The 21,309-nt window shown below is 44.1% G+C and overlaps 1 protein-coding gene across 1 annotated transcript in view; it reads left to right on the forward strand.

Annotated features, from left to right (window-relative positions):
• The window catches only part of Kpnb1 (karyopherin subunit beta 1), a 29,539-nt gene extending 12,814 nt beyond the window's left edge, over nucleotides 1–16,725 (forward strand). The window contains exons 10-22 of the mRNA XM_041664315.1: nucleotides 12–236; nucleotides 2,082–2,273; nucleotides 3,536–3,666; nucleotides 5,155–5,302; nucleotides 6,770–6,841; nucleotides 8,087–8,231; nucleotides 10,148–10,230; nucleotides 10,791–10,898; nucleotides 11,111–11,254; nucleotides 11,374–11,479; nucleotides 12,123–12,237; nucleotides 12,979–13,140; nucleotides 13,780–16,725. Coding sequence (XP_041520249.1) covers nucleotides 12–236; nucleotides 2,082–2,273; nucleotides 3,536–3,666; nucleotides 5,155–5,302; nucleotides 6,770–6,841; nucleotides 8,087–8,231; nucleotides 10,148–10,230; nucleotides 10,791–10,898; nucleotides 11,111–11,254; nucleotides 11,374–11,479; nucleotides 12,123–12,237; nucleotides 12,979–13,140; nucleotide 13,780 — 1,632 coding nt within the window. The 3' untranslated portion in view covers nucleotides 13,781–16,725. The remainder of the gene's footprint in view (nucleotides 1–11; nucleotides 237–2,081; nucleotides 2,274–3,535; nucleotides 3,667–5,154; nucleotides 5,303–6,769; nucleotides 6,842–8,086; nucleotides 8,232–10,147; nucleotides 10,231–10,790; nucleotides 10,899–11,110; nucleotides 11,255–11,373; nucleotides 11,480–12,122; nucleotides 12,238–12,978; nucleotides 13,141–13,779) is intronic.
• Nucleotides 16,726–21,309: the final 4,584 nt, after the last annotated feature.

The following is a 21,309-nucleotide window of genomic DNA, read 5'->3' on the forward strand; positions in this document are numbered from 1 at the left end:
TCTTTGACCAGGATGAAAACGATGACGACGATGACTGGAACCCTTGTAAAGCAGCTGGGGTGTGCCTCATGCTTCTGTCGACCTGCTGTGAAGATGACATTGTGCCGCATGTCCTTCCCTTCATTAAAGAACATATCAAGAACCCTGACTGGCGATACCGGGATGCAGCAGTGATGGCTTTTGGCAGTATCTTGGAAGGACCAGAACCTAATCAGCTCAAACCATTAGTTATACAGGTAAGGCTTAGGGAAGCTTAAGACTGGAAAATGGAATGGTGTAAGTGTGTATCTGTGTGTATTTGCATATAAATTTAAACTGTACGTAATCACCCTCAAAGGCTATTTCCAAATAATTGATTGGTAGATAGTACAGGCTTAAAATCTACATTCTTATAGAGACTAATAAATAGGTCAGGAGGCCAAGGCCACCAGCCTTAGCTAGATAGGAATGAAACCAGCCTATGCTGTGTGGCACTCTCTCTTTCTCACTATTGTTGCCTATCTTCTTAAGGGTAAAATATGTTTAACTTAAGATTAAGTCATGACCCAGAAACTTGAAAAATGAAGACCAAGAAAAGGGCCAACTTTAATATGTTCTTATCCAATAACACTCTTACCTCAAGACATTGCAACTTTGTTTTCTGTGCTCTTTGGACAACAGGTTGGAGTTATCACTATGAAGATTGCCTTACAACTTTTTCATATGCTTTAAGATTTTCCTGTTGATTTTGGACTTTTGGGAGAGTCACAACCTATATCCCAGAGTTAGCCTTGAACTAGTGACTACTGCGTCGGCTTGTGAGTGCTGGAGTTATAAGCATAAGCCTCTAGACACAGCAAGTTCTAACTCCAGCTCTCATAAATAACATCTTCATATTTCATTCAGCCTTCCAAGTAAATGAGAATTGCAGTGTGGAATACTGTATCCAGTTACCCTATGATTTTTCTTACTGGGTTTTTCTTCTTGATTATTATTCAGGGTCTCATGTATGCCCCAAATTAACTATGTGGCTGAGGCTGGCTCTTTGCTGCAGATCTTCCTGCCTCTGCTACCCAAATGTTGGGGTATACAGGACCATTCCCATAGTCTTTGTGATAGTATTATTATTCTAGTCTTTGAGCAAAATTGACATTTATGTAGTGATAGTCTTCTTGTGGAAATGTGTTTATTTTGCTGGTACAAGTGATAGAAGACCTCATTGTAATTGAAATTTTTGTATAAAGAACTGAGTCTTTCCAGATAGAAGCTGGTGCCTTTGTGATTGCTTCTTGGGGTCACTACCTGAATAAAATAATTCTAATTGACTGATAGAATCCACTGCAAACTCTTTAATAAAATCCTATATTGGGAGTCAGAGAAGGTAGTAGAACTCTTTCCCACCTCCTTCTCTTGGTTTTTCTCTGTGTAGTCCTGGCTGTCCTGGAACTCAATCTTGTAGACCAAGCTGACTTCAAACTCATAGAGATCCACCTGCCTCTGCTGGGATTAAAGGCGTGTGCCACCACCACCCTGTGAGAAGAGAGCATTTTACAATCTGTTTTTTTTTTTTTTGTTTACTGTTACTGTTTTGTTTTAGAAACATTTATTTTCAGAATATCTTCATCATATATTACATTCAAATCTTTCTGTCACTATATGGGGAAAGATGTGGTGGTTTTTTTTGTTTTTTTTTTGTTTTTTGTTTTTGAGAAGGGACCACATTCTTTATTTATTTATTATGTATACAATATTCTGTCTGTGTGTGCCTGCAGGCCAGAAGAGGGCACCAGACCTCATTACAGATGGTTGTGAGCCACCATGTGGTTGCTGGGAATTGAACTCAGGACCTTTGGAAGAGCAGGCAATGCTCTTAACCTCTGAGCCATCTCTCGAGCCCCCGAAAGATGTGGTTTTTATTTCAGATGAGGTCTGGCATCAAATTTGTTACGTATAATGGCCGTTGATGGCTTGAATTTTGTATCCTCCTGTCTTCATTTTCTAAATGCTGAAATTACAGGCATGTGCCCCACGGACCAGTAGTATTTCTTTTTGAATAGTAGTCAGCTTGAATTTCAATTTGTTTTGCTTTATTGCATTTACAGGCTATGCCCACCCTAATAGAATTAATGAAAGACCCCAGTGTAGTTGTTCGAGACACAACAGCTTGGACTGTGGGCAGGATCTGTGAGCTGCTCCCTGAAGCTGCCATCAATGATGTCTACTTGGCTCCCCTGCTGCAATGTCTGATTGAAGGCCTCAGTGCTGAACCCAGAGTGGCTTCAAATGTGTGCTGGGTAAGAGATTTTCTTCCTGGTGAAGACAGATGCTTGTCCTGAGCCAATCAGAAGGAGATGTGTGAGAGAAAGGGACCTACTTCACTGGAACACCTGTTTTCAATCTTGTCTCCTAATATCTTCAGTTAGGATCTAGGCAGATGGCAGCTGCAGAGGCCAGTGTAGCTGGTGACTGACATTGATTGGTCCCAAAGCACTTAAAGCATGAGGCAGGAGACTCTCTGTACTTGGCTTTTCTCCTTCCATTGCTTTTAGACAAGAAGTTCTGATTAAAACGGAGTTTTTGCTACAGAAAGAAAAGAGGGATGGAAGCAAAATGAGGTGGTCAGACTGCTGAGTCATTGTAGGTCCCTGAGTGAGCAGACAGAAGGGGGTTGCTGAAAGGACTCTGCACTTAGGGCATTGGGCAGATTACTAGGCTGCACATACAGTGTTTTTTCTTTAAAAAAAAAAATTTTTTTTTTATTATTTTCTGTATTGAGTTTTGTCTGTGTGCATTTATGGGCCTGGTGCCTGCAGAAGTCCAAAAAAGAGCATCAGATTTCCTGAAACTGGAGTTGTGAGCCACTTTGTGAGTACTGGGAGTTGAACCTTTATCCTGCAAAACAGCCAGTCCTCACTCATACTTTGAAGATAAGATATGCAACCCAGGCTGACCTCAAACTCAGATCTGGCTGCCTCTGACTCCTGAGTGTTGGAATTAAAGATGTGCACCAACATATCTCATCTGGTCCTTCTTGCTTAAACTTTTAAGATTTTTTTTTTCTTTTTTAAATTATGAGTGTGCGCTTGGGTGTCAGATACCCTAGAACTGGAGTTACAGATTTGCCATATGGGTTCTGGGAGATGAATTCAGTCCCTCTAGGAGAAGAGCTAGTGTGCTTAACCACTGGGCCATCTCTCCCCCCTCCCCCCCATGGAATTTGAATACTCCTAAGCAAAGGGTGCTTATATCACCAGTCACTAATGAATTCTCATTTGTAGAGTCTTTAATGTTTTTCCTGATGAGAGAAGTGGGTGTGCTCTCTCCAAAAGAGTGTCAGGTCCCCTAAAGCTGGAGTTAGAAGCAGTAAGTGTGAATCACCTGATGTGGGTGCTGAGTAATGAGTTTTCTTGATGACCTTGACAGGAAAAGTTGGCTCTTTAACAGCCATTAATTGTAGGTTAGAGAACACTGTTCAAGGTATCGGGATGGGAGGGAGATGAGAGAACCCTATAGTGGGGTTCCCTTGGGACTGATCTTAAGTCTCTCTGCATTCCAGGCTTTTTCCAGTCTGGCTGAAGCTGCTTATGAAGCTGCAGATGTAGCCGATGATCAAGAAGAACCAGCTACCTATTGTTTGTCTTCTTCATTTGAGCTGATAGTTCAGAAGCTGTTGGAGACCACAGACAGGTAACCAGTAATCCTTGGAAGCCGGCAACTGCACGGCTAACGCCTGTTTTCTAGAGCATAAAAAATGGGACATGACACAGCACAGTACCTTCTCAGGAGAAGTTTAAGGTGTCCTATAGTATGTTAAGTATTTAAAAGAGATAAAGAAACAAAGACTGCTCCTTTTAGAACTGATGAGATTATAGTTTATATTGCACATCTGGAAAGGTGGAGGCAGGAGAATCTCAAAGCCAACTGTATGGGGACACTGCCTCAGAACACCCCAACCCCCCAAAAAAAAACAAATAAATTTTTTTAGAGAGTAATTGATGAGAGAGAAGTCCTAGAGTAGTGGGCACATCACACTCAAGTCAGTCACTGTCGCTCATATGTTTCCTTTGTGACTGCTCAGACAGTTTTTTGAATTAACCGGCATTTGTTCAGTTCTACCTCGGGCCATTATTTGGCTCTTCAATTTTAGCCTGATCGCTTACAAAAACTCTCTTCCATTTTGTTTTAGGTTATTGTTACGAGTGTGTATGTGTGAGAGAGTAGACAGTGTGCCATGGTGCATACTTGAAGGTGGGGGGTAACTTGTGCAGAGCTGCTGTCTTTTCACTTGAAGCTATGGAGCTATCTCACTAGCTGTCATTATAGATTGTAGCCATGTCTAGAGAACATGAGTGCACCATTGGCTCAAAGGACTTTTGATTTTTTTTTTTAATGCTTTTTTTTTTTTTTTTTAAAGCCATGCAGTGGTGATACATGCCTTTAATCCCAGCACTTGGGAGGCAGAGGCAATTGGATCTCTGAGTTTGAGGCCAGCATAGTCTGCAGAGAGAGTTTCTGGACAGCCAAAGATAACACAGAAAAATTCTGTCTCAAAAACAAAAAGGGAAAAAGGGTCTTTTAGCATAACTCTGTCCTGGAACTCACTGTGTAGATAAGGCTGACCTTAAACTCAGATGTCCGAGTGCTGGTGTGTGCCATCAAGGTCCGGCTAAAAACTTTGTGTGTGAATGGTGTACATATGGAGACTGGAGGTATCTTACCAAGTCAATTTTCTTTACCATCTGGGGTATGAGGACTGAGGTCTGGCATTAGCCTTGGTGACAAGTGTATTTACCTGCTGAGTCAGCTCCTTTAGTTTGTATATACCATCCACTTGTCTACTTTAAAAACAAAGAAACAAACCAGGTCTCCACTCTTTATCCTATGATGGTCTCAGATTCTAAGCAAGGTCTCTGAGTACCAGGTATTTATGTGTGTGATATCACACCTACGGTTCATTGGTATCTTTTTGCCAAGTTCAAAACTGGTTTGCTATCATTTTTGGCTTCTTATTTTACAGTACTAGAGATTGAACCCATGGCTTTGTCTGTGCAATGTCTTTACCTCTGAATAACATCTCCAACCTCTGGTTTCCTGTTGTTGAGGAAATATGTCTGCTTTATGAATTCCTTTTCTGTTTGTTCTCAAGTGAGGCCTTTTTATTTTGTATCCTTATAGACCTGATGGACACCAGAATAACCTGAGAAGTTCTGCATATGAATCTCTAATGGAAATTGTAAAAAATAGTGCCAAGGATTGTTACCCTGCGGTGCAGAAGACCACCCTGGTCATTATGGAGCGACTGCAGCAGGTGCTTCAGATGGAGGTGAGACCAGGAGTGCTGTGTCCTGGGGAAGGTGGGGGTACTTCAGATGGAGGTGAGACCAGGAGTGCTGTGTCCTGGGGAAGGTGGGGGTACTTCAGATGGAGGTGAGACCAGGAGTGCTGTGTCCTGGGGAAGGTGGGGGTACTTCAGATGGAGGTGAGACCAGGAGTGCTGTGTCCTGGGGAAGGTGGGGGTACTTCAGATGGAGGTGAGACCAGGAGTGCTGTGTCCTGGGGAAGGTGGGGGTGCTTCAGATGGAGGTGAGACCAGGAGTGCTGTGTCCTGGGGAAGGTGGGGGTGCTTCAGATGGAGGTGAGACCAGGAGTGCTGTGTCCTGGGGAAGGTGGGGGTGCTTCAGATGGAGGTGAGACCAGGAGTGCTGTGTCCTGGGGAAGGTGGGGGTGCTTCAGATGGAGGTGAGACCAGGGAGTGCTGTGTCCTGGGGAAGGTGGGGGTACTTCAGATGGAGGTGAGACCAGGAGTGCTGTGTCCTGGGGAAGGTGGGGGGTACTTCAGATGGAGGTGAGACCAGGAGTGCTGTGTCCTGGGGAAGGTGGGGGTACTTCAGATGGAGGTGAGACCAGGAGTGTTGTGTCCTGGGGAAGGTGGGGGTACTTCAGATGGAGGTGAGACCAGGAGTGCTGTGTCCTGGGGAAGGTGGGGGTACTTCAGATGGAGGTGAGACCAGGAGTGCTGTGTCCTGGGGAAGGTGGGGGTACTTCAGATGGAGGTGAGACCAGGAGTGCTGTGTCCTGGGGAAGGTGGGGGGTACTTCAGATGGAGGTGAGACCAGGAGTGCTGTGTCCTGGGGAAGGTGGGGGTACTTCAGATGGAGGTGAGACCAGGGAGTGCTGTGTCCTGGGGAAGGTGGGGGTACTTCAGATGGAGGTGAGGCCAGGGAGTGCTGTGTCCTGGGGAAGGTGGGGGTACTTCAGATGGAGGTGAGACCAGGGGGTGCTGTGTCCTGGGGAAGGTGGGGGTACTTCAGATGGAGGTGAGACCAGGGAGTGCTGTGTCCTGGGGAAGGTGGGGGTACTTCAGATGGAGGTGAGACCAGGGAGTGCTGTGTCCTGGGGAAGGTGGGGGTACTTCAGATGGAGGTGAGACCAGGGGGTGCTGTGTCCTGGGGAAGGTGGGGGGTGCTTCAGATGGAGGTGAGACCAGGGAGTGCTGTGTCCTGGGGAAGGTGGGGGGTACTTCAGATGGAGGTGAGACCAGGGAGTGCTGTGTCCTGGGGAAGGTGGGGGTACTTCTGACTTACACAGAAGCCTTGCAGCCCTTGGCATAGCCTTAGGTTCAGTCACCAGCATCAATAGCCAAGAGGCTTGCAGCTTACTGCCTGCTTTGCTTGCCCCTGCTTCTGCTATTGCTGCTCACTGTTAGCATTTTAGAGGCTTAGCTGATGGTCCTGGAAATTGCTGCAAGGGGAAGGTTTCCATGAGAACCTGATTTTTTTCTTTTCTTCAGTCCCATATCCAGAGCACATCAGACAGAATTCAGTTCAATGACCTTCAGTCTCTACTGTGTGCAACTCTTCAGGTATGATGATGCCATTTCTCACTCATTCTCTTTTCTTAACGGGTGTTTGGCCTACATGCATGTCTATTCACCATGTGTGTGAAGTGCCTAAGAGGGCCGAAAAGGATGTCGGCGCTTTTCACGCGGGAGTTGGAGATGGTGTAAATTATCATGTGGATACTTGGAATGAAAACCAGTTCTTGTGGAATACCAGCCAGTGCTGTTGGCAACTGAGCCTTCTTTTGAATCCCTGACCTCACTTAATACCTTAAAGAAAGACAGCCATTTTATTGTTACGACAGATTGATGGGCACGCAGACCTCTGAAATATCGTGATAATTCTGTCTGGGAGTTGTAATCAGAGGGCTTTGATCTGTGACTGAAAGAGTAATTCTCACTTTTCTTTTGTGTCTGTCCTAAAAGATCTAACTTGTCTTTGTGATGATGGGAAGTGTCTCAGCTTAATGGTCCCTCCCAGCTGTACATCTGTCATGTGTTGACAGACAGCTTTTAGTCTTGGTTTTTGTCCAAACCCATCTTGGTCAGGTGTGGTTCACTTAGTTAACAGTTTGACCCTGGGACTAGAGTCCTAACTCAGGCCAGTCACTGGCATATGCAGGGCCCTAGGCTCAATCCCTGTTTTGGCAAAATAATGGCGTACACTTGGTGGCTATCTTTGAAACATTACCTGATGTGGCATTTATAGTGCTTTTTTCTTTTCAAAGATTGGCTGTGAAAACTGAAATAAAATGTCAGTGTCTACTTATCCTTTTCCTATCAGGACAAAAGGAAAGCTCTGGAACTTCTGAAGCATAAGTAGACACTGGGTTTTGGTATTCGGGCACACTTGGTTGTCTCACCTGTGAACTCTGTTCAGATGTCGTATTTTAAGGGTTAGTGATAGAACCTTCTCATCAAACACAGTGATCCAGTGGCTTTAGATGAAACACATACAGGAGTGAGGAGAACAGTTTGAGAACAGCGTGTGGAATTGGAAGGAGTTGTTATGGTAATTTTATCGGGACTGATTCTTCAAAATTTAAGCCATAGGTTTTTGATTTGTGTAATAACACCTCCAAGACATGCCCTTTTTGTAAACTGAAATAATATATCATTCTAGTAAGACTGGGGTGTAGAGGGTAATGATAGTTATGTTTGACAGGCGGAGGAAATGATGTTTTACATTTTATTTTTTAAAGAAAAAGCATAGTGTCCTGATTTGGGGCTTTGGAATTAACAGGTCCTGAATTGTTATTCATTTCACAGAATGTGCTCCGGAAAGTGCAACATCAAGACGCTTTGCAGATCTCTGATGTGGTCATGGCCTCCCTCTTAAGGATGTTCCAAAGCACAGCTGGGTCTGGGGGAGTGCAAGAAGATGCCCTGATGGCAGTTAGCACACTGGTGGAAGGTTAGTGAGCAGCAGAAGACAGGGACTGTATCCACAGAGTGCAGGGGAAAGGTGATGGTTAAATTGACTTGTATAAATTATATATCACTGCCTTCCTTGCCAGCCTCCTTAAAGTAAAGGCCAGCTAGTTTAGCATCTATGTCAAATTGGCAGCCTTTTAGGGGCAGTTAGTGCCCATCAAAGGGTTCATCAGTTTTCTTCTTCCCTTGAAAGTAAACTTGTAGCTGGGCAATGGCAGCCTTTAATCCCAGCACTTGGCAGGTAGAGGCACATGGGTCTCTGAGTTGAAGGCCAGCCTGGTCTACAGAGTGAGTTCCAGGACAGGCTGCAAAGCTACACAGAGAGAAAACACTGTCTCAAAAGAAGAAAGCCAACATGCTTTATTTAGGTTTTCTGTTGTTGATGGTAGGGGAAACAGAAGAAAGATTCTGGTTTCATTTCTGCCTTTGGTACCTTTGGGTCTGGATTATAATGCTTTGGACTTGAATAGATTATAGGACTTAGTGTGGTATGGAATAAACTATTACCTGAGTCTTAGGAGTTGATTGACTTTTGTAGTTATATATCTAGGGAACGCTTCAGACTTTTTTTTTTTTTTAAGGGTATTCAAAACATTAAAGAGTACATTGAAACTCTGGAATGCTTCATCAGAGGTGAACTTTAAGTATACTGCTAAGGCCATTATTTAAAGTCCGCTATTCTGAGGACCAGTCCTATTTCTGGAATAAATAGTCTATGTTTAAAACAGTTGTGATAATACATGGCTATAGTCATACACTCTCAAGGCAGAAGCAGAATTGTGAGTTTGTCCCAGTATATTATACATAGTGAGTCCCTTCTGGGGAAAGACCAAAAATATGCTGAGGATATAGATCAGTTGGCAGAATATTTAAGGAGCAGAAATCCCTGGGATGCCCCCAAAACAACATAAACTGTATAGGGATACACACCTGTTTCCCTAGCTCTCAGGTAGTGTTGGCAGGAGGATCAGGAACTTAATATCTCCCTCTGTCACACTGGGCTACATAGTAATTCAAGGCCTGCCTGGGATGCATGAATCTTGCTGGGGGTAGGGTCGGGGAGAAAGCTGAGCACACACCTGTAATCCAAGAATTTGGGAAGCTGAGACAAGGGGATTTCAAGTTCTGGAGACACCTTAGCTACAGAATGTGACCTTTTCTCAAGAAAACAAAGACAGTGCCTAGAAAGGTTCCTCATTAGTTAAAAGTGCTTATTGCTCTTGCAGAGAACTAGAGTTTGAATCCTAGCATGCATGTGACATGACTTAGAAACACCTATAGCTTCTTGTAGCTTCCATGCACACACACAGACTTAAGATATAAATAAGTAAAATTGATTAAATAAGAAAATAAAAATTTTAACCATTAGAATGATGGGAGTGGGATGGGTAAGAACCATTCCAGGTGCTGTAGTCTGCAACTCTATGTGCCCTGCCTCTTTCCATTCTTTCTTTGTGCTATGGATTGAACCTAGGACCTTGACCATCTTAGCCAAGTGCTCTACCACTGAGCTACACTCCTGCCTTTCTGTTTCTTTTCCTGATTGGCTTGTTTAGTTCTTGCTGTGACTGACTTTATTTTGAAGCTGGCTTCCCATGGAGGAGGGGGAATAAAGCAACATAGCTGACTCGGTCGATGGAAAGTTATTCTTTCCTTAAGTCCATGCTATTTTGTTATTTTAGCTATAATAAAATCTCATTCTGATGAGCACTGACATTCTAAGTTGTGTGAATTTGGCCCTTCCAACATTTAGAAAGCTTGAATATCTTCATGATAGAAAATGATTAGTAAATCACATTCTGCCCAACATGTTGAACAGTGAATATGTCCTGGGTTACTTGACTCACGTATCCTTTGTTGCTATGATCATTAGCTAATTGTTTGTTCCATTAACAGTGTTGGGTGGTGAATTCCTCAAGTACATGGAGGCCTTTAAACCATTCTTGGGTATTGGATTGAAAAATTATGCTGAGTACCAGGTAAGATCTGCTTTTCAAAACTGTCTTTGTTTGTTTTCACATTGTTGAAAATCAGACTTGGAGCCTGTGTGTGCTAATGCTGGGCAAGTTTCTTAAACGGCAAGATACATCCCAGCCCTCAAAATCATATACTCTCACTAATGTGGCGTAGAGTAGTCCAGACAAAATCAGGGTTCTGAAGCCAAGTGGTTTCCTCTTTTGTATCATTTGTATACTTAGCGTCTGCATTGGAGGTAGTCTGTGAAAAGCAGGATATTGGATCTGCCAGATAGAGATCACAAGATGACTGCCTGAACAGTCCTAATTATAGGGCAGCTGCTAAGTTATGTCACCAATGCACTGTTTTCTGTGTTCTGCCACCTCCACTCTTTCCTACTGATAACTCAGGCAGCCCTAGTTTAGTTCTCTTGCTGAATCTGGTTAAAATTCTATAAGCTCCACAAGGGAAGGTTGTGTTCTCTGATTGTGGTTCAAGTAATGACCATTGACTAGGTAAAGTAATGCTGTACTCCGCTGGAAACCTTTTCTGTTTGGGAAATCGTTTCCTTGGTTCTTTGCAGGTGTGTTTGGCAGCTGTTGGCTTAGTGGGAGATTTGTGCCGAGCCCTGCAGTCCAACATCTTACCTTTCTGTGACGAGGTCATGCAGCTGCTCCTGGAGAACTTGGGGGTGAGCATTTCTCAGGCTAATTGGCCAGTCTTTGAAGAAGTTATCAGTTAGAAAGATTTACATCTCAAGGTCTATGATGAAGAGCTGTAGGTTCCTAGAACACTTTTAAGCTTTATCCAGAGTAACTCAGTTTTTGTGTTTCAAGTTTCTTGGGTCTTCAAATCAGACAAGATTCATGTTTATAAGTTCCCCTTTTCTCTTTTTCTTGTTAGAATGAAAATGTCCACAGGTCTGTGAAGCCACAGATTCTGTCTGTGTTTGGTGATATTGCTCTTGCTATTGGTGGAGAGTTTAAAAAATACCTAGAGGTTGTGTTGAATACTCTGCAGCAGGCCTCCCAAGCTCAGGTGGACAAGGTAAGAGTAGGCCATCTTGATGGCCTTCTAAGACAACTCTAACAGAGCAGGAGAACTGCTTATGGTGTACCTCTTAAGGTGGCCGCTACGACAGAGGTTTTATTCTTTGTCTCTTCCAGTCAGACTTCGACATGGTGGATTATCTGAATGAACTAAGAGAAAGCTGCTTGGAAGCTTATACAGGAATTGTCCAAGGATTGAAGGGAGATCAGGAAAACGTACACCGTTGAGTATATAGCCCAGTTCCCGAAATCCATTGGCCAGGGTGCATCTTACCTTTATAGCTCACTGGTGAATGAGCACCAGGAGGAACAAAAAGAGAAGTGGTGCCCTAGTGAACAGAGGGTTTGGGGGAGGCAATAGATAGTCATTGGTGTTCCCCGTGGTAGGGGTGGTGGAGTACAGACAAAGCCAGGGCTTCATGAATGGTAGCTGAGCTCTGCCACTGAACTACACCTAGCTTTGCCTTTTTTAGGAGTCTAGTGAGGCTGTCTGGAAAGTGCAGAGGTGCCGGTGCTCTTTACTGGTGCGGGCAGCTCAAGCCCACAGTGCAGGTTGCGCCTTTTGTGCTCCACTGGTGGCACATAGCTCAGTGGTGTGGGGGCACTTCCCACTGTGTAATGCCTTGTTCTATTCTTCAGTACACAGACACTCTGTTCCATGTGATTACAGAAGGAAAGTTTATCCCCCTCTGTGAATTTGAAGGATATCCTTCTAAACTGAAGAATAATTTTTTGGTATCCTCTGTATAGCTGGTTATCCAGCTGGAACCCTGCTATTGGGGTAGACTAGCAGTGGCCATATTGAAAAGAGGCTGAGTCCTGTCTAACCTGGGACAGTTTAATCAGACCTCCTCTTTCCTTTATAGCGGATGTAATGCTGGTACAACCCAGAGTAGAATTTATTTTGTCTTTTATTGATCACATTGCTGGAGACGAGGATCATACAGATGGAGTCGTAGCGTGTGCTGCTGGACTGATAGGGTAAGTCATGCCTTCTTCCACAGAACCAGAAGTGTGTACAGAGAAAATTGGTTTTCTTTTGCTCTTTTGCAGTGCTGGTGATGAAACCCAAGGCTTCACGCTATATAGCCCTTTAAAAGTATTACTTATCTTATATCCATGTATGTGCATGGAGGTCAGAGGAAGCTTGAGGAATTCAGTTCTCTCCTAAACCATGTGGGTCTTGAGAATTTGACAGCAGGCAGCTTTACCTACTGAGCCTCCTCACCGGCCTTTTCCGAGATTGAGTCCATGTTAGGACATAGTGTCACAGCTCATAGGCCTTATTCTACTTCCTTTTTCCTCTTACTTCTTTTGAGAAGGTCTTGATGTGTGGCCCATGCTGATGAAACTTGTCAGCTTCTTCCTCGTTACTGACTCAATGGGATTGTGCCGCCACACTCAGCTATTAACATTGGCTGAGTCCTTCTGACACTTGCAACTTAATTTATTCCAGAAGTCTCTTAGAATTTTAAGAAGTGAATGAGCTAGGTGGTGGTGGCACGTGTCTTTAATTCCTTTACTTGGGAGACAGATGCAGACAGATCTTTGTGAATTCGCTGCCAGCCAGGGCTACACAGAGAAACCCTATCTTGAAAAACCAGAAAAGAGAAGAGCTGAATGACGACTAAGAAACGCATCGTTGGCTCTGCCTGGTTTGACAGCATCAACCATGGTACAGGTGTGACCAGGAAGTCATTCTCAGGTGTTTGTTTTGTACAGGGACTTATGTACAGCATTTGGGAAGGATGTACTGAAATTAGTAGAAGCTAGGCCAATGATCCATGAACTATTAACTGAAGGACGGAGATCGAAGACTAACAAAGCAAAGACCCTTGCTACGTGGGCAACAAAGGAACTGAGGAAGCTGAAGAACCAAGCTTGGTAAGATCTTAACTTCGCTCCTTTGGATCTTAGGGAGGGTACATTTTCTTTAAGGGCTTTATTGAACTTTTGGTAATAGCTGCCTATTGGTTATTTTATTAACACTTTTCTGTACCTGCTTTCGAGCATGGCCTTTAATCAGGAGATCTTTTCTAAGCTGAACATTTGAGTCCTTGTGAAGGACAACAGAACTCGGGTTAAAATACTGAAAATATTTTGAGACCTAATAAAATCCCCCCCCCCTTTTGTTTTTTCCTCTATTCCCTTCTCCGTGTCCCTACCCTTGTACTGGGAATCAAGCCTGGGGGCTCGGGGTTTCTGTATGTAGCCTGGCTAGCCCCTAGATCTTGGCTCTGCCTCCCATGTAGTGGGATTAAAGGTGTGTGCCTCTTTGAGTGTTCATTTATTGATTGCTTGGGTTGCCTGGAATTGAATTTAGGACTTCACATGCAAGGAAGCACTTTTCACTAGCTTTAGTTGATGCTTACTTATGGCAGCAGGTAGATGGTACAAAGGAAGACAAGAAAGTTATCAGTCTTTGAGAGTTGGCAAGTCCCATTCAGACTTAGGGGCAGTTAGTTGTAGGAGTTAGGGGTGTATGTGACCACAGGATTGACCTCTTCATCCATTTGTTTTTAGATCTGGTACCATTGGGATGATGACCTGAGACCCCCACTGGAAATCTCCAATCTTTTGAAAAAACCCGGAAGTGAGGAGTGTGCACGGATGCTGAATGTTTGGGAATGAGAGGATGAGTGAGTGAGGCTTGAAAACACCACATTGAAAATCCTGCCACAGCCGACAACAGCAGCGCTGTTAGTGAGCTAAGTAAGCACTGACTTTGTAGACAAACATAACATCAGCCATCTTGGAACAGAGAAACAATGGATTTACTTACTTATTAAAAACAAAAAAGCTGTCTCTTCCCAGGGGAGGCTAGAACTAGCTTTCCTGTCTTGGCAGTGCCGAATGGGATGACAGGTTTGGGAGAGGAGGACCTGGGTTCAGCTGTGGGGCTGTATTGTAAAAGGCAGCCTGGCCTTTGCTACTGAGGAGAAAGATGGAGCCCGGGTCTTGAGCCCACCTTCACTGTACCGTTGCACTTGGTACTGCACATGTGCCCATTAGAAGGCGCGTGGGGGATTTCACAGTCTGAGAATGAGTGTGTGTGAGTGAGGCGGTATCCACATTCTCAACTTCACGTCATTGCAGTTTCTTCTCCCAGAAAACACAAGGGTTCGGTGTTGCATTTCATAAACTAACTGAAGTTCTGGCTACTGACGCAGCACAGGGGACATGCTTCAACAACAAATGAGGAAAGACGCTCTTTGTAGGTTTGGTTTGGTTTCATTTTTAATTATTCTAGGGAAAACACTGACGAATGGTCAGAGCTCCTGTCCTGATCTTTTCATCAAGGCGCCTTTCCTGATACTGTGGTTCAGCTGTGAATGTAGCTGTGGGGGGAGGGGGGAAGAAAACTCTGGAGTTAGAGGATATAGAAAAATAAAAGTACAGTTGTTACAAATAAAATGCAGACTTCAAAGACAGAAAAAGCCACAACCCAAACCAAATTTAAATACTCAAAAATTGGCATCACAAACAAGCTGTCTCCTGACTTACATTGTGGCAGTCTGAATGCCCCCAGAAAACTGTGCCAAAGAGTCTAGAGTACAGATGTACAACAGAAGTAAATACACTCAAAACCGCAAACTTCAGGTAAACTATTTTGAATTGCAAATGACGAAAATTTAATGTTGAACGATCTGATAAAATAACCGTTTGGAAACTGCTTGGCCTTCTGTTCTTTTCTTTGATTGACTGCAACGCGGGAGTGGTCTCTTGCTGCATTTCAGAACCAACTAGCCAGTAAGACAAGTGTGTGTGTGTGTAATATATGTACACACTAACTACAACTGTTGTGATGAAAATGGCACTAGGAGAAGGTTATATTTTTCCACTGATGTTAAGATGAATAAAATGGTGTCAAACATTCCCCTGCTCACACGCTTTAGTATTTTTTTAAAGTGTGATGTGCTGTGATTACCATAAATCAGAATTATTTTCCCTTTTACAAGGGAACAAGGCACCCTGAATTTTAGTCTTTCAGCAATAAGAAATGATTTCTGTGAGCTGGCCCTCTTGGCTCGTGCAGACATTAGGAGATTTGCTGGCGTTTTAAATATGCTGCTTTAAAGAAATAATAATAGAAACCAAGGGAGGTTTTTTGGCTTCCTGGTAGTTGGAAGATTTAAACATAAGACCCTCATTCCTACTTCATTTCCATTGTAGTAAGTGATACTGGCTTAGGTTTTCTCCTGCTCCTTTCATCTTCCCTGCCTAGGCCCGTTCCTAAGTGGGACTGGCTTCTTTTGCCTGTCCATACGCAGCATCTGTAGTCGCTCTTTACAGGGTATCAGATATTGTGCCTTTTGGTGCCAGGTTCAGAGTCAAAGTGCCGATCTGATCTGTGAACCGGTGTACAAAAAAGTATTTGAAGGAGAGACGCTCCATCATGAGCAGAGCAATCACTAGGACTTGATCCTTAGTGAGAAGAGAGGCCCAGGCCTCTGAATGCCTTGTTTCCATCTTAGCTGTTTTTTCAGATTTACTAACCATTCCTGATACTAGATAGGCTTGGGGCAGGGCTTAGGGAGGGGGCAGAAATATTGGGGGAAAGGAAAAAACAATCTGATCATTCCTCAGTGCTACCCATTTCTGTCCTGTGTGGGCTGCTTAGCGCAACAGCAGGGGAATAAAGTACACCGAGAACCATGATGAAAACAAAACCTTCCGTGTGTTTTGTCATGTTTTGTTCCAGGGAAGCAGTTGACAAGTGCTGTTACTAATGCTTTCTCCCAGATGCATTCAATGCTGGAGAGGAGGAAATGGGCTGGTTGGATTGTGGTCTTGGTGCCTTGCTATTCTGCACTGGTTATGCATTTTTACCCTCTTTTAGTTACTTTCAGCTACTGTTTTCTACGGTTTGGGTGTTTGTCCTTAATCAGTTGGTACCACTTAAGGCAAATGAACTCGAAATGCTTTCTGTCCACTCATTGTCTGGGTCTTCTCCACCCTGAGTCTTGACACATTCCTTCAAGAATGTAGTTACCGTCTGCTTGGGAAGATGTCAGTGCAAATGTGAGGAAAGCGGGCTCGGACTAGACTTGCGTTTGCCACGAGTGGCAGCTGCCTGCACCAATTATATTGGTTAACTTTGCTTTTTGTTTTTCTCAGTTCTCCCAGTCCTCCCTCTCTGTTGAAATGTTGAAATTTTAGCTGTCAGAGGCAGCCCTAGGGTCTGTGGAGAAGTGGAGGGACTTGCTCAGTATGGTGTTCTAACGTTCAGAACCAAGCAGTCTCCTTACTCTTACTATTTTAAGATGTGTGTAGTCTGACTTTAGAAGAAGTCCAAATTCCATCAGCTTTGATAGCATCAATCTGTAATTGGCATTCAGAATGCCGTTGGCATGCCAGTCTGTGATGGCATTAAAGACCTGTTAAAACACTTGAGCCCAACTTTATTAACCAAAACTGATACCACCACCTTTATCTTCTGAATAAAGTCCGCTTTATTTTTATTTTCAACATCTTGCTGCTTCGTTCTTTGTTTCAGATGTTGTCACTGTGGAGTGACTGGTTTGGAAGAGGTGTGTGTGTGTGTTTGTGTGTGTGTGTGTGTGTATACAAATGGACTAAGCAGCATGCAAGTGAAATAGAATTTAAGTATTTAAGTATTTGAGGCACAAAGGTAGGTACCCTGCAGGAGACCTGGGAAGACTGAGGAAGTGGGGAGGTTGTTTTCTGTCTCCTGCAAGCTTCCAGGACAAGACCCTTGGAGGTGGACCACCTAAAGTTCCTGTTTATCTCTCCTGCAACAATGAAGTTTCTCTTTCCATCTCTTCCCTGAATCTTGTTTACCGATTTTTTGTTTTGTTTTTTCAAGACAGGGTTTCTCTGTAGCTTTGGAGCCTGTTCTGGCACTAGCTCTTGTAGACCCAGCTGGCCTCAAACTCACAGAGATCCGCCTGCCTCTGCCTCCCGAGTGCTGGGATTAAATGCTTGCGCCACCACCGCCCGGCCCTGAATCTTGTTTGAACTGGGTCCTTTCCTTCCTCCTGTTGACTGACCCAGTGGCACCACCACTGGCTTACAGTGACATGCACGTGAACCTCCCGCTTTCCTTACTGCATACTCCATAAGGAAGCCCGACACCTAGCCTATACCTAAGCGATATGTGCTGCTGTCTCCATATGTTGTACGTGCAAGAGTAGCATTTGAAGTGATTGTATGAGGGAGAAACTGTTGTGTCTTCTGTCCTATTGTGAAGATGACTGTATGAAAGTGAGCTGTTAGAAAGTGAACTGTTAGATTGTGAGCCATAGCAATTGGCCAAGAACAGGTGTGTTTCCAGTTTAGGCTGCTGACCAGAAAGTTGTTATCTCTTCAGTACTGCAGGTAGCTACAACGCGATGGTTCATGAATGCCCCTCGTTGAGTCCGTTTAATCAACCAGGAGTGAGGAATAATAGCAGGTGTTTATGTTTCACTGTATTTTTTTTTTTTTGTTTTTTTGTTTTTCGAGACAGGGTTTCTCTGTGGCTTTGGAGCCTGTCCTGGAACTAGCTCTGTAGACCAGGCTGGTCTCGAACTCACAGAGATCCACCTACCTCTGCCTCCCGAGTGCTGGGATTAAAGGCGTGCGCCACCATCGCCCGGCCTGTTTCACTGTATCTTAATGGTCAGAACTACTCTGTTACTCTTTTCAGTGGGAGTGAGGAGCAGAAAGGTTGCCAGACCAAGGTCATGGAGCCAGATGTGCCTGGGTTTACCTATGTCAGCTGTTTCTTTCCAATCACCAGCTAAATGTATTTTACACTTGTTTACTCATGGGCTTTTCCCACTGCCACGTAGGCTTGCTAATGCATGACTACCTATTTGGTTTTTTTGGTTTTGTAGATGGGGTCTCTGTAGCCCTGGTTGTCCTGAAAAACTCTAGACCAGGTTGGCCTCAAGCTCAGATCCATCCACCTGCCTCTCCTCCCAAGTGCAGGGATTTTAGTCCCATTTTACAGATAAGGACTAGGACACAGGAACTAAGAATGTTGCCAGCTTCCCAGTGGTCCCCAGATGCTGTGTAATACTTAGTATCAGTTGGTATTTTTGAAGTTCAGTCCCAAGGCCATTTGTCTTAATTCTGTAATAAGATTCATTGTATACCTTTGACACCTGCTGAGCTTTTTGTGAGGACTGGAGGACAATCAGATGCCTCAGAGGGATAAACACTGTCAAACCTCACAGCCTGAGTTCAGTTCCTTGGTGACAAGGTAGAATGGGAAGAGTTGTTCTCGGCCTTCACACACATTCTGACATTGTGTGTGTCCATAGTAACACATCATACACAATAAAAAATTTTTCAGTGTTAATGCTGTCGTAACAGGATCTCCCTGTATGGCTTGGTTGGTCTCAAACTTGAGATCTTGGCTTCTGGAGTGCTATGGTTACAGGTGTATGCTTTTTAAAGATTTATTGGGGCTGGAGAGAGGGCTCAGCAGTGAAGAGTACTGGCTGGTTTTTCCAGAGAACCTGGGTTCAATTCCTGACAATTCATAGTGGCTCACAAGCCCCTCTGTGGGACCACACATTAGTGTGCAGGCATACAGACAGAACACTCATATACATTTAAAAACTGAGTTAAAGATTTATTATATTGCTGCATTTGCTAAGTACATACCTTTAATCCCAGAACCCAGGAGGCAAAAGGCAGAGAGACTTCCATCTGGTCAAATAGTTAGACCAGCCAGAGTGACTATCAAAGAAGCTGTCTCAAAAAACAAGAAGATTTATTCCTTGAATGTGAGGCTGCATGAATTTATGTGCAAATATGCATGCAGATAGATATTTTTGGAGGTTAGAGAACATCAGATACCCTGCAAGTGCAGTTTCAGATGGTTCTGAGCCACCTGGTGTGGATGCTGGGAACTGAACCTGGGTCCTCTGCTCTTAGCCATTGAGCCATCTTTTCTAGTCCAAACTATTTTGGTGGTGCCTGGTCCATATTGGCCTTCATAATGCTCAACCCAAGTGGGATTATGGGCATGAGCTACTATACCCAATCTAACTGCCAAACTCAATTCATTGGGTGGGAATGGGGGGGGGGGGGGGCTCTGTGTGTGTTGGTGTCTTACCTTGTCTGTCTTACCAAAGGTCAACTTTCTTCCTAGTTGAAGTGTGAGCCAAACCATCTCTACTTCTGCTCCATTTCCCCCTTAGCCAGAAGCTTCTTGAAATAGTCTCTAGTGCCTGGTAGGCAGAAAGGCCCCAGGGTTGCTGAGTAAGCGGCACGTCTTAACTACCCCACCCTACTTGCTGATTCTGCACAGTGCAGCCCAGGCAGGAAACCTGTGAGGCCTGGGTTACCTTCAGGTGCCCCTTGGCCCCAAGATCCCAGCAGCTGAGCTGTCTTCAGAGTGAAAATGATTTTAGCTTTCCCTGCAGGTCTGAGGTCTGGATGCAGGAGGTAGCCTATTACTATCCTGAGGGTGAGACCATCATGGACGGTCTCTGGGTAAGTCCTCCATAGTCACTGTTCTTTACTAAGTACCACCCTGCAGCGATACAGTCAATTAACCCTTTTTAATCCTCACTTTCCTCATTTGTAAAATGAATCCCAGTGAAAGATAAGGCATAGGAGTTTCATAATACAAGGCTTTGGACATAAATTAGATAGCCAGTTAATGAACTGGCAACTACCAGATACTGGAGATACAGTAAGCTGATCTAAACACCCCAAATGGGGCTCTTACTCATGGGTGATGAATACAAGGTATTCAATAACTATTAAAACTTTTTTCCCCTGCTTTCCTGAGACAGGGTTTCTTTGTGTAGCCTTGCCTTTTCTGGAACTTACTCTAAACCAAGCTGGCCTTGAACTCAGATATACCTGCCTCTGCCTCCCAAGTGCTGGGATAAAAGGTGTGAGCTACCACCACCTAACTTTAAAACTTTCTAAAAAATTAAAGTATTTTTATCTTACCTGTGTTCTTGTTGTATCTGCACCACATCTTTTCCTGGTACCCAAGGGAGCATCTGATTCCCTGAACTGGAGTTAGAGATGGTTGTGTGCCACGGGGTGGGTGCTGCAAATACAAATCAAACCTATGGAAGAGCAACAAGTGCTCCTAACCACTGATCCATCTCTTTGTCTGGTCCCACTTTTTATTTTTAAAGATTTATTTTTTTTATTTTGTGTTTTCATGTATGTGTACCATATACATGGCTGGTGCTGGAAGAAGCCAGAAGAGGGTGTTGGATTCCCTGAACTGGTAAGCCACCATGTGGGTGCAGAAAACTGTGCCTGGTCCTCTGCAAGACCAGCCAGTGCTCTTATTGCATGAGCCATCTTCCAACCCCTATCTTTGCCATTATTTTTTATTATTATTATTATTGTTATTTTATTTAATAAGCTTAGACTCTTGAAACTTGCCATGTAAGCCAGGCAGGTTTTAAACTCTGTTCTTGCCTCCTGAGTGCTGGTTTATAGGTAGAAGCCAATACGCCAAGAGTAAATTTTTGCTGTTCTTAGGTAACATGTCTACATTGCCCAGTCTGGGCTTGAATTCATAATCCTCCGGTCTTGACCTCCCAGTTAGCTGCGATTAGCAGCACATAACACTGGGACTGGGTCAGTGTCATTTTGTAATTTTGTTTGGCAGCTGGGGATGTGCTCCGTGGTCAAGCAGTTGCCTAGCATGAACAAAGCCCAGGTTTGTCCCAGCACCACCTGCATAAATAATTTTGACTTTGGATAAAAATAAACATCCTTTTTGAGAAAGTGAAACAGAACTGTAAAATAATGCCATAACATATCCCATCTCCCCAAGCCCTGCTCCAGGAGGTCCTGGTTTCTCTGAGGTGCCCCATGAGCCCTGAAAGAATGGGAAATTAGTGCAGGAATGGCTTTACCTTCACTGCCTTCACCTCTGTCCACAGAGGAGACCAACAGCTGCCTCCACAGTGATCCCACCTTCCTGAGGTCTGGAGTGGAGCATGGTGGCTGGATCCTGTGCTGTCACTTTAATCAGTTTTGCCCGCCAGCTATTTGAGTCATCTGGTTTTGATTCAGCCTAATGCCACTTCCTCCTACTCTTTCAGGCAAGAATGGAACAGGAAA

Source organism: Microtus oregoni, unplaced genomic scaffold, assembly GCF_018167655.1.
Source record: "Microtus oregoni isolate MIOR12 unplaced genomic scaffold, Mior012 000015F_ref0000493, whole genome shotgun sequence".
NCBI lineage: Eukaryota > Metazoa > Chordata > Mammalia > Rodentia > Cricetidae > Microtus > Microtus oregoni.